This window comes from Sarcophilus harrisii, chromosome 4 (assembly GCF_902635505.1).
Source record: "Sarcophilus harrisii chromosome 4, mSarHar1.11, whole genome shotgun sequence".
NCBI classification, from domain to species: Eukaryota; Metazoa; Chordata; class Mammalia; order Dasyuromorphia; family Dasyuridae; genus Sarcophilus; species Sarcophilus harrisii.
Window position 1 is genome coordinate 458,474,003 of NC_045429.1, and position 19,379 is coordinate 458,493,381.

Consider the following 19,379-nt stretch of genomic DNA (forward strand, 5'->3'; position numbering starts at 1 on the left):
TATCTTTTTGAACTAGACATTCATTTCCCAAATCTGTATTTCTGTTCTGAGGCCCTTAGATTTTATCAACAACAAGGATGAAAATTCTCCTTATGCTTTTAGTTTTGAATTTCTTGCCTAATATATCCAAATCATGTGATTTTATGATACCAAGAAAAAAAAGCACACAATTTTTAAAAATCCAACTAGAAGAAATAACATGGGAATTTTCACTAAGTTGTGACATAAAAGGGTCAAGAAGATTAAAATATACCTTTTTAAAAATTAGAAGTCATTTGATAGTAATAACAAAAATATAATAGCAGGTGACTTCAATACTTTATTATTATAAAGTCAAATAAAATATTAATAATAAAAATCATAACTCAGCTGCTCATTTAGTAAGGTGCAATTAAATATACAGAGAATACTGAATTAAAGCCATGTGGAATACACCTTCTTTCCAAGCCTTTGTGGAATATTCACAAAAGATTCATCCTGTGCTAGGTCATAGAGAAAACTTTCATAAATTCAAATGGAAGAGATTATATGTAGGGTATTTTCAGGTATACACAATAAATAGAGATAATATGCAGAATAAATAGAACATAATCAATGGAAGAAGGCATTAGAGTTTTAAAAGATTGGCTTATGGTGGCAATAATGGAGAGAAGGAAATTATAAAAGAAGTTATGGTAGAACTGTTTTTCCTAGTTGTTCTCCATCTCTCTACTTTTCTTTTTCCCCTGCTACAGTAGAAGTTCATCATTTTGCTTATCGCTCCTTTTTAGCATTATACCAGCTCTTTAAGATCTCTCTCCCTCTAAAGTCTTCTGCTTCCACTTCACCCAAACAACTATTTACTTATCTTCTTTATGCACAGCTTTTATGGTGTTCCTTAGTTAAAAATCCTTCCTTGGCTCTTTTACTGAGTTGCTATTATTCAGTCAATACAGTCATGTCCCTATTTGGGGTTTTCTTGGAAAAGATATCAGAGTAGTTTTCCATTTCCTTCTCTAGCTCATTTTACAAATGAGGAAACTGAGACAAATAGAGTGAAATGGTTTATTCAGGGTCATACAATTAGTAAGTGTCTGAAGCCAGATTTAAGCTCAGGTCTTCCTGATTCCAGGCATGGTGCTCTATCTACTGTGCCACCTAGTTGCTCCTGATTCCTTACAATCTAGACAGTAAAGTTTAAACTCTTTATCCTTGCATTCAATATTTTCTTTTTCGTTGGCTCAACCTTTCTCTTTTCACTTTTTTCTGACCTTCTTCTAGATCCTAACACAAACTCTACACTAGGTATAAGAATGTATTCTGTACTTCCCAAATAAATCTTGTGCTTGCCTTCCTCTAAGTCTTTGTTCACAAGGTTCCCCAGCCTTGCATTTATTCCCATTTGTCAAATATGAACATATTTGAACAAACATAATTCAAGGCTCTTGATAAATGCCATTGCCCTAATTACAATAAAGTATTTAGTTTTAAAAAATAAAATTTTACAATCATTTTTATCTTTCCTGTTCATTGCCCTCTATTGAATAATAAAAGTAAAACCTGCGTAATAATTTCCATTGTCTAGCAAAACAAATTCCTCCATTGACCATATTCAAAAATGTATATATTTTAAATCCATCATCTCTCTAACAGGAGATAAGTAGTTTGTTTCATCTTCAGTATTCTGGACTTGTGGTTAACCATTGTCTTCATTGAAGTTCTAAAACCATCATTTGTTTTTATTTATAATTTTATAATTACTTTTAAACTTTTCATCCTGCTTGCTTTATTCTCCATCAATTCATGAAGGTCTTTTCATATCTGAAAATGTCATTATTATAATTTCGTAAAGCATAGTAATATCAATTACATTCATTTGTCATAATTTGTTCAATCATCTCCTAATAAATAGGTACTCCCTTAGTTTCTGTTTCTTTTCCCTAGTCCAAAAAATAGTTGTTATATTTTCATATATAAGGGTCATTTTCCCAATTTCTTTTTATCTTTTTGGAGGATAAATCTACTAATTATACGGCTGGAACAAAAAGTACATATGGATTTAGCAGTTTTTTGGTCATAGATGCAAATTGCTTCCCAGAATGGTTGGACAATTTTCTATCAATGATATATATTAATTAATTTATTATTCCACTTTATTATGCAACTTTAGAGTAACCAGGTGACATAATGGATAGAGTACTGACACTGGAGTCAGGAAGACTCATTTTTGCGAGTTCAAAACTAGCCTCAGACACTTACTAACTGTGTGACCCTTGGTAAGTCACTTAATCTTGTTTGGTTCACTTTCCTCATCTTTAAAATGATCTAGAAAAGGAAATGGTCAACCACTCTTTCCTAAGAAAACCCCAAATGGAATCATGAAGAGTCTGAAATGACTGAACCACAATTTCAATATTTGTCATTTTACTTTGTCATCTTTATTCAAATATTTTTACTGTCCTCTATGAACCAGGCACACATGGGTTTTCAATTCTTATTTGAAGGGTGTAATTTCTCTTTCTCTATTCTTCCCTCCCTATTCCACTACCTATCTTTTGTGAGGACATATTTTGATAAGAATGCTGCTGCAGGCAATGAAGGAATTAAAGCTTCATTCTCATATTTCATTTTTTCACCTTCATTCCCTATATTGTTGATTGTGGCTAGAATCTGTGATGCATGAAAGCAAATTAGTCTAAAGAAGAACAGGCAAACCATGGAAAGATAATCTATCACTCTTTTGCCCCTTCTGATTCATAGGCCTTGAATTGTGATCCTTCAGTGTCTGCCCTTCTTTGATTGTTCACCCTGGAATTTGAGGAAGTTAGTAAATTCCAAAAAGGATCGGTAGAAGCATTTCAAGGCCACCTTGGCAATCACATTACTCTAGAACCACAGAATTTCATCGCTAGAAGGGACCTCAATAAGCCTTTTCTTTTAACCCATATCCCCCAAGATTCCCAGTTTAACCTGATAGCTAAGTTGTTTATCCAGTGTATTCAGAGACAGTCAAGCAGTCTGCACTCACATCCTTTCCACATAAACCCATTCTAATTTTTTAGTGCTCTTTCCCTAACATTCATCCAGTATTACTTCTTTGTATCTTTCCACTATGGCTCTAAGCAGCTCTGCTTTTTTCCTGTTGCTAGCTATTTTTGACATACACTCTAAAACCTTCTGGGTTTCTGAATTGACCTCCACCTTTCGGCTTAAGATCATCACACTGTTTGAATTTATAAGCACTGATTTTTAATGGATCTCTATGGAATCTCACAGGGGACTTTTTAGTCTGTGGAGTGTCTTGGTCTGAGGGCTATCAGGTCCCTCTCTAGTCAAAGTCAAGTGAATGCTGCTATGTCAAACACTAAGAGTAAGAAACCCTTTCTCAAGTGACAGTGTTGCCTCACTTTAAAAAAATATTGTGCTTGGTTCATGATACCTGGGTGATGCCTTATTCTCTCAGTCCTTTCCTTCCATCCTCTTCTTTCTTCTGTCTTCTTCTTCTATCTTCTGTCTTCTATAGTGCCTAGATATTCAGAAGAGTGGTAGGGAAAATGTCTACCTTTGATATAGTGGAAGCCACAAGTAAAACAATAATAGTAACTTATATGCCAATTGCACTTGAAGAGCTGAAAAATGCTTGACATCTGGGAGACTTTGACCAGCTTGATGATTACTCTACTTGACAAGTTTACATAGTTGGAGCATTTAGATTCATCCAAGGAGTCTCTCCCCCATGAAATGTGTTTATGACACACATGGTGCCTTATTGACTACACATAGGGATTCAAGTTGATAGACTGAGATGCAAGAAGTCAGATTCATTAGGGAGCACTATCACTTCTTCCATATTATATGAAAGTGAGCTTTTAGAAATACTTATCAATTTTTTGCCCTCTCTCCCTTGTCAAAACTTTCTCTTTCCCATGGAATGCAACATGAATGTGAGAAAGAAAATTCCCAGCTTGACTCCCACTCTAAAAGGGGCAATTGATGGTGACATAGCATTAAAATATATGAAAAGTAGATATGCTTTTACATGGTCTGGGAGATAAATGCATGGGTCATATCCCAAACTTGTGATGAACAAGAGGGATTCACTATATATGGTGCCACTGAAATTCAAACTTCTTTCCAGGGAAGGGAGACTTTTTGAGTAGCATCAACTTTAATGTTGCCTGGAATGTATTAATGTTGCCGTTTGTTGTTCCTCCTCAAATATGACCATGACATTATAGAGGTGATTTCATGGCATGTAAGTGAGTTAGATTTGAGGTGAGCACCAATCTCACTCTCCTCCAGAACTGAGCCCCACTCTCCAGATGTCAATCAAGATGATAGTAAAGGACCCTGGATGCAATGGGAGAACTTGGCCTTTTTAAGCTAAAGTCTCAATTTGACTGAGGTTATCCATTCAATGATTAAGGCCAAGTAAGAAAGAAATGAGGCAAAGAGTGACCTTTTTTCACTTAGTCAAAAAAAAAATGGAATCAATCTTGAAGCAAAAGTCCCTCGGGGTTTCTGGACAAAACAGGAACTATGTATTGGTGAATGAAAGAACGAAGTCAAAAGCATTTATTAAGAGCATTATTAATAACAGCAATATTATCAAAACAAACAACTCTGAAAGACTTTGAAACTGAGCAACACAATTACCAACCACAATTCTTTTGGGCTTAGTGAATAGGCTGCCTATCCAGCTAAAGATGAAGGATTTGGGGTGAAGAATTAAAAAATTAAGAATTTTTCGTACATGGCTGTAAAGGGCTGAGGTTTGAGTTGATGCACTGAGGTCCCAAGTACGTGAGGCTAAATAGTAATTGGGCTATACTCTATTAATATACATGATTGGATAAAGAATGGTCCCTGCCCACTCTCCATGCAAGTCCTGATGTGTTGTATAGGAAATGACGATTTTGGTGGGTGGAGGCAGAGAGGGAGACAGGAAGAGAAGCTGGGAGAGATTGGGCCTGGGTTCGAGACTCCGAGCTGCTGGTTGTGTGGCTGCTGGTCGAGCTAGCTTCTTGACTCAGCTGCATACATTGCTATCACCGATTCTCTTCCACCTCCGATCCTTCTTCACTGAGAATAAAGACTGACGATTTTCCCTTAACCTGAATTCCTGACTCCTGCTAATTTAAAAATACACGATCTTCACACATGGCTAATGCAGAAATTTATTTTGTTTAACTATACATGATTGTAATGGGAGTTTTGTTTTTCTTGCTTTCTTAATTGGGGGGTGTGGTGAGATGAGAGACAATGTATATTAGAAAATAAAATTTAATTTAAAATGTAAAGAGTAATACATGTCAGGAGCTCTGCAAAGCATCAGATGTATAAACATCAAAGTCAGGGCAGTCCTTACCCTCAAGGAGTTGCCATTATAATGGTAGAGAGTATAGATATAGAAGAGTGTCATCAGGGAAGTTTTTGTTGTTGTTGTTGTTGTTGTTGTTGCTGTTTTGTTTTGTTTTTTTGGTAAAGAAAGCTACAGGGATGACAACTGATATCATAGAGTAATTGAATTATATCCTCTCCAGGAATGCTAGAGTAGTAATGTTGATCAGATTGCTGTTCCCCAAATAGAGGCAGAGAGAGGATCAAGGGGAGAGTGGAGCACACACAGAAATATGTCATGATGATAACTGGGGAGCTTGCTGGACCTGATTTGAGCTAGTTTTAATGCTCATTTATTCATGCATCAGCAGCCCAGGGTCCAAAGGTCGAGTTAAAATTGGAACACAACTGATGTTTAGGCTAGAATAATAATCGCTATTGTTATTGTTGTTATTATTATCATTGTATTGTTGTAACTATACCTCAGCTCACAGTTCCAAGAATCAGAATTTAAGGGAGCTGGCCATAGTCACACAAGTAGGGAAGAGACAAAGTTGGATATTTCAAGGTCTTTTTGATTCAAGTTTATGCTTTGAATTAGAGTTCAGCGTCTTCCTACTATAAAGAATAAAAAAGCTTGGTAAAGTTCTTTAAGGACTCTATGCTGACTTCTTTCTCCCTAGAACATGGCAGATTATCCTCCAAAGGGTTTGTAGATGACTTCCTCTCTCCAAGCACCTTATCAACCATGACATCCTCAGGGCAGCCTTTCTCAGCTTGTTGTTCCAAAGAATCAAGATCAATGAGTGCCCAAAAGGATTGATCAACATGATTGACATGCTTATCATGAAAGCAATATTATTCTTTTCCTGTGAGTTGATCATGTAGGTGAAAAAGAAACCTAGGTAGTACAATAAAAAGAAGAGAAGCAAGGAAACCACAGCTTTCATGGCTCGAACATGGGCTTCTGTGCTAGGGTCTCTGGAACCAGTTGCATGGAGTTGCATCTGTCGGGTATGTCTCCACAGGGAAAGAAGGAGTAGGGAGAATGAAATTGTAGAGATTATGAAAGGAATAAGATTCAGAAAGCTTAAGAGAATCTGTAGCATGAGGAAGGTACTTTTACTCACTTGGACCTCCTGGGACACATTTCTCTCCTTTCCCCTATTAAATGCATTGTTGTGATAATAATGCATTCTCTCCATTATTGGAAAACTAATAGACAAAGAGGGAATCAAAGGCCCCCAAAGAAGAATGAAGATCATTCTATCAATCCTACTTTTTATCCAGAGGAAGAAGGAATTGGAGAAATTGGTAATCTTCAGAAAATAGAAGATGCTGAGAACAGTGGCAAACCAAATATTTGAATTGTGACTCAATATCAAAAAGATATGAATTATTTTTATATAACCTGTGATGACTATATCAATAGAGTGTACAATTGAATAGCTGTTCCATATTATCGCACACACCAACCCAATTCTGGAAATGGCCAAGCTGATCAAGATGAGATCACTTGATGAAAGTTTCTTGCTCTTAACCCAGTTGATGCAATTCACCAGAGCTATGAATCCATTTACCAGAAAGCACAATAGAAATTCACCAGTAATGACAGCCATATAGATTTTTTCTTCATTACTTAGCATGTCAGCAGAAAGAAGATCACTTAAGAAGTTACCAATATTTATAATATTTTGATGTTACTGCTGTTGGATTAATTTCCAGACAAAATGTATATATAATGATATGTCCTTCTGATACTTGGTGATGCAATAATTTTCTTCTCTGACTTTGATCGAGTTTCTGTCTTAGGTAAGAAAATATCTAGTCTCCTGTTAGAATATCTTCATTAAGATATCTCAGTTCAGTTAAATTTTCCCAATAAGACACATACACTCTTTCTGTGGCATTTCTATTTCCTCTTGAGAGGTGATTCTGGGAAAGATTAAAGTCCTGTGTTAAGATGCAAATAGGGAGAGGTTATCTTTCCATATTTTCATCTCTGTGTCTCAGCCTATTTTTTTATCCAAATATGTGAGCTGCGTATGATGACTTTGACTCAGTGATGTAAAACATAGGCAATGTAACAAAGCCCTAAATGAAGAAATTATGTGTCATTTCTAGAATTTCCCACTATACTGGGTATTGATGCTACCATCATTTGTTTATAAAATCAAACTCATACTGGATATTTCTGATAAGTCACTTTTAGATTTGAAAATTACGAACAAATTGCAATATAATTAGTGAGTAATCTGGGGAGTTCACACTCAAAAGAAATACCTTCCTTTCACTTTTTATGGTAACTCAGACAAAGCAGTCTACCATGCTCATTCTACTATAAAGACATAAACTTCACATCAGGCAGGAAAGCAAGAACTCTTTGTCAACTGTTTTTTGAGTTCTGTGTACAACAAGTTTGCAGAGAAAAGATAATAATTCACATTCCTCTTGCTTTTAACGTCACAAATACTTTTGCAGTTGGTGCCCCTCTCTAATCTTTCCTCCTCCCATTGTTATTTATCTTGACCTATGTCTTGCCACTGGACTTCAATGATTCGGAAGGAGAGAGTGAAATTGATGACTTTGCACAGCTCTGCCTCACTCAAATCCAATTCACTCACAAATCAAGACATCCTCCTTCTCATGCCACTAGTTCTCTTTGAAAAAGGAGAGAGAACAACAATAACACAACTATGATGCTCAATTCATCTTCCTTATCCACAGTTTAATGGCACTACCTGAGTCAAAAGTCTTCTCTGACTCTTAAATATCTAGAGATTAAAACCTGACATTCAGAACTCCCCATATCTTGGTACTAACTTTCTATTATAGCCTTATATTCTAGTGCTGCTCCACACAATTCTCCTTCCATTGGCTACAGCCAAACAGAGCTACTCTCAGATCTATAAATATCTACTTCTTGGAGCTTTTATCCATATAATCCTCCCAATGTTAGTTAGGTTCAAAATTCTACCATTCCTCAAAGAAGGAAGTCAAATGACACTCTAACAATGGCATTCAAATTTTGCTGAGTTCCCACTATGCAGCTTTACCTGATATCTCTAGAGATGATTATTGCTCTTCCTTGATCCTCTATCTTCACTCATTATTATCACTATTACTAATATGTAATATTCATGTAGCATTTTATGGTTTATTTTATCTAATTTGATCTTCACAAAATCTTATAAAATAAATGCTACTCTCATGCTCCAGATGAGAGGAATGAGGCTAAGAGAGGTCAGTAATCCATTGTCATAAAGCTAATATGAGATGGAAATAGGATTTGAACTCAGGACATCCCAACTCACTCTCTCTACTATGAAACCTTCTCTTTCATGCCTCCCATGACAAACATCATCAGGAAGAAGCTGATCTGAGACAACCATAATGAAGGAATTAAAGTTTTATTTAGAAATTTTATTATTTTTTTCATTCTTCACATGGTATATTGTGGGTAGATCCTATGCTGCACGAATACAAATTAGTTGAAAAAGAACATGCAAACTATGGAAAGATCATCTGTTCCCTATTTGCATGTTCTGGATCAAATGTCTTGAATTATGAGATTCTGATATCTATATTTGTTTAACTGGAGATCCTTGAAATACTGGAATATGTAAATATCATAAAAGACAGACAGAAAGACTCTAAACTTGGCAGAATCTTCCTGTTAACTGGAGTTCCATAGAATTTTAGAGATGGAAGGAGTTGGTACATTACCACATACTCAAAGGAGAGAAAGTCAATATTTCATTCTTATGAGCAGTTCTAAAACTACCCTAATGCTAAGGTATACTTAGCAAATGAGACCCCCCCTCTTCTGTCCCTTCCCCAATTCCTATTTCTACTACTTCCGTAATTCTTTGATTGTATTTACAACTACTTCATCATCAAGAACCGTATCATTATTGAACCTGCAGTCAGGAAGACTCAAATTAAAATTTAACCTCAAATAGTTACTAGTTGTGTGATTCATGGCAAGTCTCTGCTTGCTTTAGTTTCCTTGTCTGTAAAAATGGGGAGGATAATGGCACCTACCTCTCAGAGCAGTTGTGAGGATCAAATGAGATAATTGTAAAGCTTTTAGAACAGTGTAGGTGCTAGATAAATATTATTTGTAGCAATTATTATTATTAATTTATTATTATGCAAGATTGAATCAAGCTTGGCAGTCAGAGCTCAACAATACCCTCTTCCTTTGTGATTAGAAGGTGAAGGGAGGATCTCCTTTATTTAAGGAGGATGTCTGAGGCCAATAATCTCTTCATTTCTCATCAGGTTATACTTCTTTGGATTTTAACAAAATGACATTGTCACTTCTCCCCTCTCTACCCCCAACACCACTTTTCAGCCTCTTTTGTGTGTTGCCTTTCCCCATGATATCATATTTGAGGCTGGTTTTAAACTCAGGAAGACTCATCTTCCCGACTTCAGGCCTAGCACTCTATCCACTGTCCTATCAAATGTCTCTCTTTGAGGATAGGGACCGTATTTCTTTTTTGTATTAACATACTCAAAGCTTAGCACAGTACTTGGCACATAATAGGCAATTGAGTGACTTATTAATTTTTTATTTCTTTTTGTTTAGGTATATATTTATTATGCTCTTTTTTATTTTTGCTGCTCAGTTAAGGGGTTAGTTCGAAAATTTCTTCCATCTTCATCTTATTTTTATTAATTTTATTTTCCTGCACCTTTTTCTAAGAAGCATTTCTTTATTCTATCCTTTTTCTTATTAACCTTTCCTTTCAATTTATCTTGAATTTATTGATTTGTAGACTGATTTTATTCCTTTTTTATTCTTTTTGTGTCCCTCATTCGGTTAAAATTATTAAGTATAAAGTCTGTGGTCATTCCTCTAACCAATTTTTCCATATCTTTATATATTTTGCTCTAGCTTGCTTTCTTCTGCTGTGTTTTACTCTCAGAAATAAAAGGAAGAGAGGCAATTTTTAAAAATTTTTTAATCACTTAAGAGTATTTTATTTTGTCCAGTTACATATATAGTTTCTAACATTCACTTTTGTAAAAAAAATTTAGTTCCAATTTTTTCTCCCTCTCTTCTTTCCTTCCTTCTTCCCTAATTCAACAAGCAATCTGATATAAGTTATCATTTTAAATATATTTACATATTAGTCATGTTTCGAAAGAAAAATCAAAACAAAAGGAAAAACCACAAGGAAGGGAAAAAAAGGTGAAAATAGTATTCTTTGATCCATGTTCAGTTTCCATAGTTCTTTCTCTGAATGTGGATAGTATTTCCCATCCCAAGTCTTGGATCATGGTATTGCTTAGGAGAACTAAGTCTATCATAATTGATCATCACACAGTCTTGCTATTACTGTTTACAATGTTCTTCTGGTTCTGCTCATTTCATTCAGCATCATTTCATGTAAGTCTTTCCAGGTTCTTGTGAAAGAATACTATAAGAAGTATTATCTTCTGCTCATCATTTCTTATAGAACTATAGTATTTCATTACATTCATACCACAAGTGATTCAACCATTCTCCAATTGATGATCCTCCACTTAATTTCCAATTCCTTGCTACCACAAAATGAGCACTACAAACATTTTTGCACATGTGGGTCTTTTCTCCTCTTTTATGATCTCTTTGGGCTACAGATCCAGTAGTAGCACTGTTGGATCAAAGGGTATGCACAGTTTTGTAGCCTTTGGAACATAATTGAGGAAAGCATTTGGGACAAAAGCAGTGTTGTATGGGAGAAATGATTCCACATCTCATATTTTATAGCCTAATCGCTCCATTTGTCCACATCCTGATCAGTTTTCTTTCCAAGTTCAGTTCCATCTCATCTCTGGCTCTATATGCCTCCTGGCCCGGCATGACAATTCTGAATTTCACTAGCTTCCAGGAACTTAAATATTTTTCTTCCTTTGATAGAATATTGCTCTTGGAGGCACAGTGCTCTCTCAGAGAAATTGACTTGTCAGTGTACCGACTCCTCTCATCCCAGACTCAGCCTATCATGAGGGTTTTGTTTTGTTTTTCTGAGGTAATTGGGGTTAAGTGACTTGCTTAGGGTTCCACATCTAGGAAATGTTAAATGTCTGAAACTAGACTTGAACTCAGGTCCTCCTGACTTCAGGGCCCCTATCATGAGTTTTCAATCTCTCATCAAAGATTTATACCTTTTGAATCATTTGAGAGTTTCCAGGAGGATTTTATTCAGCAACTGCTTCCCCTAGGATGAGATCAGTGATATTCTGGTAGATACTTAGCAACCAGTTAAACATATACATACATAAATAGATTATGTACACAAAATGGTTTTTAAGTTTAATTTGCCTTAACATTTTTCCCATTACTTTAAAAGTTTAGACAATAAATAAAACAATAAACCAAGCCCTTATTTGTAAAGTTGGACAGTTTCCAAAGTGTAAAGGTTAATCTTGAAAATTTAATAATTAGCTCTCTAAAGCTGGTAAAATCTGACTCCAACACATTGCTTGATGAGATTTCTCTTAAGAGATTTTTTTAAAGTTACATTCATATACTATAATTTGTTTAACCACTTTCCAAATAATGAGCATCCTATTCTTTATTTCTTATTCTTTGCTATCACTAAAGGTGCTGCTGTAAGTATTTTGGTATAGATAAGGATTTTTTCTTCTTAACCATCTCCTTGGGCAGTATAGGTTAAGTAGTGGAATCTCTAGGTCAAGGTTATAGATATTTAAATTGCTTTATTTGCAAAATTCTAAATTGCTTTCCAAAATGGCTTCTTTGATTCACAGTTCACCAACAATGCACCAGCATTTCTATCTTCACAAACCCCTCCAACATCAGCTGTTCTTATCTTTTGCCATTTTTTGCCAATTTTCTAGGTATGAAGGGAAACTTCAGAGTTGTTTTTATTTGCATGTCTTATTACTGATCTAAAACATTCTTTCTTATAGTTATTTGTTATTTGTACTTCTTTGAGAATTTTTTGTTCCAATTCTTTGACTATTTATCTATTAGTGAATGATGAAGGAAAAAAAACCTTTATATTAAATATCTCAGATAAGGGACTGATATCCAAGATAATACAGCAATTAGCTAAGTTATATTACTAAAACTAAAAAAAAAAATCCCAATAGGAAAGCAGTCAAAAGATAGGAACAAATAGATCTCAAAAGAATTTTAACCTGTTAAAATCATATGAAAGAATGCTACAAATCATTATTAGTAAAATAAAGGTATATCAAACTAGCTGGAGTTTTTTTTTCAGACCAGAAAATTTGTAAAGATAAAAATAGGTAGTAATAGTGCATATTTTTATTGGAGCGGTGGAAGACTGTTATACACATGCATTGTTGGTGGAGTTATGAATCCACAAATTCTAAAAAGTAGTTTAGAATTATATAAAGTGACTAAACTGCCCATACCCCCCACTTTTCACACAAATTAAGTCTGATCTAACCAACTGGAAAAATATTACATGTTCTTGGATAGGGCGAGCAAATATAATAAAGATGACAATATTACCTAAACTAATCTATTTATTTAGCGCTATACCAATCAGAGTCCCAAAAAACTATTTTAATGACCTAGAAAAAATAACAACAAAGTTCATATGGAAAAACAAAAGGTCAAGAATTTCAAGGGAATTAATGAAAAAAAAATCAAATGATGGTGGCTTAGCTGTACCAGATCTAAAATTATATTATAGAGCAGCAGTTACCAAAACTATTTGGTATTGGCTAAGGAATAGATTAGTTGATCAGTGGAATAGATTAGGTTCAAGGGATAAAACAGTCAACAAATATAGCAACCTAGTCTTTGACAAACCCAAAGATCCCAGCTTTTGGGATAAGAACTTACTGTTTGATAAAAATTGCTGGGAAAATTGGAAACTATTATGGCAGAAACTAGGCATTGATCCACACTTAACACCGTACACCAAGATAAGGTCAAAATGGGTTCATGACCTAGGCATAAAGAATGAAATTATTAATAAATTAGAGGGACACAGTATAGTTCACCTGTTCGACCTGTGGAAGGGGAAGGTCTTTATGACCAAAGCAGAACTAGAGATCATTACTGATCACAAAATAGAAAATTTGGATTATACCAAACTGAAAAGTTTTTGTACAAACAAAACTAATGCAGACAAGATTAGAAGGGAAGCAATAAACTGGGAAAATATTTTTACAGTCAAAGGTTCTGATAAAGGCCTCATTTCCAAAATATATAGAGAATTAACTCTAATTTATAAAAAATCAAGCCATTCTCCAATTGAAAAATGGTCAAAGGATATGAACAGACAATTCTCAGATGAAGAAATTGAAACTATTTCTAGTCATATGAAAAGATGCTCCAAGTCATTATTAATCAGAGAAATGCAAATTAAGACAACTCTAAGATACCACTACACACCTGTCAGATTGGCTAAGATGACAGGAAAAAATAATGATGATTGTTGGAGGGGATGCGGGAAAACTGGGACATTGATGCATTGTTGGTGGAGTTGTGAACGAATCCAACCATTTTGGAGAGTAGTTTGGAACTATGCTCAAAAAGTTATCAAACTGTGCATACCCTTTGATCCAGCAGTGTTACTACTGGGATTATATCCCAAAGAGATTATAAAGAAGGGAAAGGGACCTGTATGTGCACGAATGTTTGTGGCAGCCCTTTTTGTAGTGGCTAGAAACTGGAAACTGAATGGATGTCCATCAGTTGGAGAATGGCTGAATAAATTGTGGTATATGAAAATTATGGAATATTACTGTTCTGTAAGAAATGACCAACAGGATGATTTCAGAAAGGCCTGGAGAGACTTACACGAACTGATGCTGAGTGAAATGAGCAGGACCAGGAGATCATTATATACTTCAACAACAATACTATATGATGACCAGTTCTGATGGACCAGGCCATCCTCAGCAACGAGATCAACCAAATCATTTCTAATGGAGCAGTAATGAACTGAACTAGCTATGCCCAGAAAAAGAACTCTGGGAGATGACTAAAAACCATTACATTGAATTCCCAATCCCTATATTTATGCACACCTGCATTTTTGATTTCCTTCACAAGCTAATTGTACAATATTTCAGAGTCTGATTCTTTTTGTACAGCAAAATAACGTTTTGGTCATGTATACTTATTGTGTATCTAATTTATATTTTAATATATTTAATATCTACTGGTCATCCTGCCATCTAGGGGAGGGGGTGGGGGGTAAGAGGTGAAAAATTGGAACAAGAGGTTTGGCAATTGTTAATGCTGTAAAGTTACCCATGCATATATCCTGTAAATAAAAGGCTATTAAAAATAAAATAAAATAAAATAAAATAAACTGCCCATACCCTTTCACTAGTTTTTCTACTTTTAGGTATATATACCAAAGGGGTAAATGATAAAAATAAAGGTACCATAAACATTGAAATATTTATAACAGTAATTCTTATATTAGCTAAAAAATGGAAACAAAGTAGGGGTCTATCAATTGGGAAGTGGCTAATAAAATTGTGGCAACTACATATAATGAAATTTTATTGTCCTATAAAAAATGATGACTATAATTAATGCAGAGAACCATGAGAAAATTAATATGAATCAATGCAAAGTGAACAGAATCAAGCATTTTATATGTATGTACATACATATAATAAAGATGATATAATATGAAAATAAGAATAAAACTTAGACATCTAAAGACTAAACTAGTCTCTTTGCTGCTTCTATCTATTGCTCTTGACTTTATCATCTGGAGACAAATGAAAACAATCCAATCCTTTTTCCATAAGACTATCCTTTAATTTTTTGAAGAAAGTTATTGTGTTCCCTCTTTAGTTCTTACTTCTCTGGAGTAAATGTCTACACCATTTCCTTTAAGCAGTCCTCAAAAGGCATGAACTTGAGTCCTTTCATTTGGGGGGTTGTCTCTGGCTTAACAATAATTTTCTCAAAAGGTAGAACAGAATTGAACATATTCTGGCAAATGCAGTCTCCTCAAGATCAGGCTCACTGGATTTACGTTTTCCCTGTTCTCTTTGAGATGTTTCATTTGCTTAAAACCCTTATCAATCAACAAATCTGGGTGGAGAGGAATTGCTTATTTAAAAGAAAACTATAGTTGGGAAAACTGCATCTTGGCATAATTGGAGGATGGCACATGAATGTAGCAATTAGAAGGATTCAAGCTTTATTTGTTGAAGCTAAGGTTTTCTTCCTCTGAGGCAGAACAGTGCTTGTTGCTGCATCCAGAGATATGCATGCCTCAGTTTCCTGTTTCCCAGAATCAAGATTAAAGAGTGTCCTGAGGGATAGAAGCCTGATATGGCAATTCCCAGCAAATCCATCTGCCTTTTCCCTGCCATAGAAGAGATCAAGGTGGTGATGGAAATACCTAAGTAGTAGAGAATGATGAAGAAGAGGAAGGAGAACATCCATCCCATGACTCTTATATGGGCCTCTGTATTGGCATCCTTGGAGCCTGTGGCATTGAGATGCATCTGGCAGATATGTCTCCATAGAGACAAGATCAGAAGGAAACAGGAGATCAGAGACATAATCAAGAGAATGAATGGTCCAAGGTAAGGAAGAATGTATACATTTATAAATTGGGACGTCTTCATTTGGAAGATCCCTGTGTGGTTTTTTTCTTCTTTTCTTTCCATGCTCCTGATAAAGTCATTTTTGAATTCCTCCCTCAGGGGAAGGGTCAGGAACAAGAAAATTACCAAAGACCCCAGCAAGATCATGAGGATTACCCTCTTAATTCTCCACCTGAGCCAGAGGAAGAGGGGGTGGGAGAAGTGGGCAATCTTCAGGAAGTAGAAGATATTGAGACAAGTGACAAAGGAGATACTGGAATAGCTGGCCGTCATCCACAATTGACCAAGGATATGTATGGCTTTAATGGTATCAAGGATGCTTGACATCCCGTTAATTAGCATGATCCACAACAGACAGATTCTTGATAAGCCCAGATTCATGAGGAGGAAATTCACCAAAGATAGCTTCCTGCTCTTTATCCAATCTATGCAGTTCACCAAGGCAATGAATCCACTGATCCAAGTCCCCAATACAGTTTCTCCAGCTATCATGATCAAACATATACTCTCTAGTATACTTGGCATTTCTGCAGAATTGTCTGGGCACAGTAAACAAGCCAACAGGTTGTAGAATTGAAGAAACTGGGTTGAAATCCCACCTCTGATACTTATAACTCTGGGATCTTGAGTAATTCACTTGTATCTCTTAATTTCAGTAATTTTTTAATTGATAAAATGAGAGTCTTGGCATGTATGGCCTCTGGCCCTTCCAACTCCAGATCTATGATGAATAGAGGCCCATTTAAAAATAGCCTGTGGGGCTACCATTTGTTATTTGACTTTGGTCCTAACTGGTCTCCCCTGCCCCCAGACTCAAATATTCTGGTCCTAATGTGGAATGGGTTTCTGCATGCAACTCACCCTAATTTCTGCCAAACTTCATGGCTTCTAGTAATCAGACTCAACCACTCTCAACTTTAATCTGAGACCTTTACCAATATGATTTCCCTATTGCAATGATGAGTGAGAGACTGAGCTTTTATTTGCTAAAATGCAAATTGGGCAGATTATCTTTCAGTAATTGATAGTGTTTTCCTCAGGCTAACATGATCCTGTTCTAGTTTGGTGTGAGATTTTGGGAATGGATAATCCCTCTAGGAGATTTAGTTTCCTTATCTAAAAAAATACTCAATATATCCTACTTATGAGGTAGTTACAAAGGATTGGACCTTTCATTTATGTGCAATGCTTTGAAAACTAATAAATGCTAATTGCTAATGCTGTTCCAACATATAGCATTTCCTTTTTTTTTTTTTTTAGCAGATTTCTGTCATTTGCAAGAAGACAAGACTTGTCCATCCTCTAAGTCAAGGACAAAAATACTCCTCTCCAGTTCTCTACAGACCAGTGATACAGGTCTCCTAGTTGTTCCTTGTGATGGGGGGAATGATGGGGGGAATCCTGAAACTGTCGTCTGACTTTGGGGGGAAAGCCGTGGGATGAATTCTTAAGAAATTTTCCTCTGGGAGAGACCCATCTCAGGGAATCAAGATAAGTAGTTTCATTCTGTTATCTTGGTGAGACTAGCTACACCCTCTATTGAACTGAAAATTAGTTCAGGACTACTCCTTCTTAGCTTAAACTTAAGTGGTCTCATTCAACTGGAGATCTAGGCCTGGGGACAGTAATCTCATTCAATTGAAACTTCAGTTTCCTATAAATTTCCTATAAAAAATGTAATTTTAAACTCATAAGTTGTAGAGGCCCGAAGCAGGACTGTGCTTTAACAAGGAACTCCTCCTTGGCATAGCTGCCTGCCAGGACTCCTGCCTCCTGTGAAGACATTCCTTCTCAGTGATAACCCCTCTTTATTTCTCTGCCAGGATTGTTCTGCTAGAACCTTTACTTTTCTGCCAGGACCTTGCCACTGAGGAAGTCAGTCTCCTAGCAAAGCTGACTTCTGCAGTGCCAACAATAAAACTTCCTTTTTGCCATTAATATTTCGGGTTTGGGAATTCTTTCGTGTTGAACCTGTGCTGACCAGAAGGTGTGAGGTTCTCACACCTCAACTCTCTGCACTGCCACTAACCTCATCACTTGCACAAAGTCCTGTGACTTTTCACTGATGTCTGGGATGCTTTCCCTCCACTCCTCTAGCTCTTGGTTTTTCAGGCTGCCTTCAAGACTCAGATCCAATCCCACTTTATGCAGTAGTCCATTTCTGTATCTCCCTCTCCCTTCCTCATGCTTCTCATTCGTCCTCACACATTGCTACTTCCTTCCCTCTAAGATTATTTTCAATTGTTTGGTGAATATCTCACATATACATTGTTGATTACAATCTGTCTTTTCCATTAGAATGTAAACCCCTTGAAAACAGACACTATTTTTTTAACTTTCTTTATATTTCCAGTACTCAGTACAGTACCCAGAATTCAGTAGGTGTTTAATAAATTCTATTTGAGTATCATGACAGCCATTTCTACCTTTGTCAATTACCTTATAGAAATCAATTAATATTATTTCTGGTATTTTACCAATTTTATGGAAAAAAAAAGATAATCTGGAATTAATTTTTTCACTTGACCCTAATGATATAATATAGCTTCTAGAGGAGACAACAATGATTGGGGGGGTGCTTTTATTCTAACAGTGTCAGTAATCCTAAATCTTTTGGCTTTGGAGTCTGCCTCAGGGACTTCCCATACTCCCAATCTAAGAATGACATTCTCTGATTCTGAATAAACTACTCCTCAATTCATTGCTGAATGATAATCTGGTCAGTGAGAACCAAATTCCAGAGGATATTCCCTGACCCTATGTATGGACCATAGAATTAGCATGTTAATGATAGGAAGCTGGATAAATGTGTCTTCTTGCTCCTGTTTCTTTGCTAATTTCCTTTAGAGCTTAGATCACTTGTAATGGCATTACAATTACAATAAAATTTTGCCCCTTGATTAAGAAATGGGTTTAAGCCTGCAAATTCTTTTGAGACACCTCGTGACACTGGTCTGTGACCCCAAACTTTTGGAGTTTCTTTCCCAACCTCAATACTAGCTCCCAACAATCACAAGTTGCCTAGGAAGAATTGTATTGAGATGGATTAAGGGGTTCTGATATATACATTTCATCGTTGAAAAAATCCTGGTTAAATGTCTTTCTTATTAAAAGTTTTTCTCCTATTTTCTATAATGTCCCTAAGGTTCCCCAAATGACTCCAAAATATTTACAAAATTTCCTCTCTAGTGAAGTTTCATAGTTCAAACAATGAATTCTATGAAATGGTGGCAGAATTCATATTTTGTATTTCTATTGAATTGTAAAAAATTCCCATATTTTATATAATCATAACTTTGAAGAGTACATATTCAAATAGATACTGATTCCTTCAAAGAAGTCAGTTATTTTAAATTTTAATCAGAACCTTGTTGTACCTGAGATAAAATTTATCTGGACCTAAAAGCCTCTTATTGAGGGTAAAAGAGGAAAGTATAAAAACTGGTTTTAAGTTTATCATTAAAGAAAAAAACAAAGCAACTAAG

The 19,379-nt window shown here is 35.6% G+C and overlaps 1 protein-coding gene across 1 annotated transcript; it reads right to left on the reverse strand.

The window, feature by feature from the left end:
• Positions 1-5,978: 5,978 nt before the first annotated feature.
• Positions 5,979-6,965, reverse strand: LOC100923000 (taste receptor type 2 member 7-like). The gene has a single exon (XM_003770254.1). The coding sequence runs from the start codon at positions 6,963-6,965 to the stop codon at positions 5,979-5,981; it is 987 nt and encodes a 328-aa protein (XP_003770302.1).
• Between the last annotated feature and the right edge of the window lie 12,414 nt (positions 6,966-19,379).

What these genes read in the sequence shown, in the direction of transcription:
- LOC100923000 (XM_003770254.1), bottom strand. Translation starts at nt 6,965, where the DNA reads ATGCTAAGTAATGAAGAAAAAATCTATATGGCTGTCATTACTGGTGAA.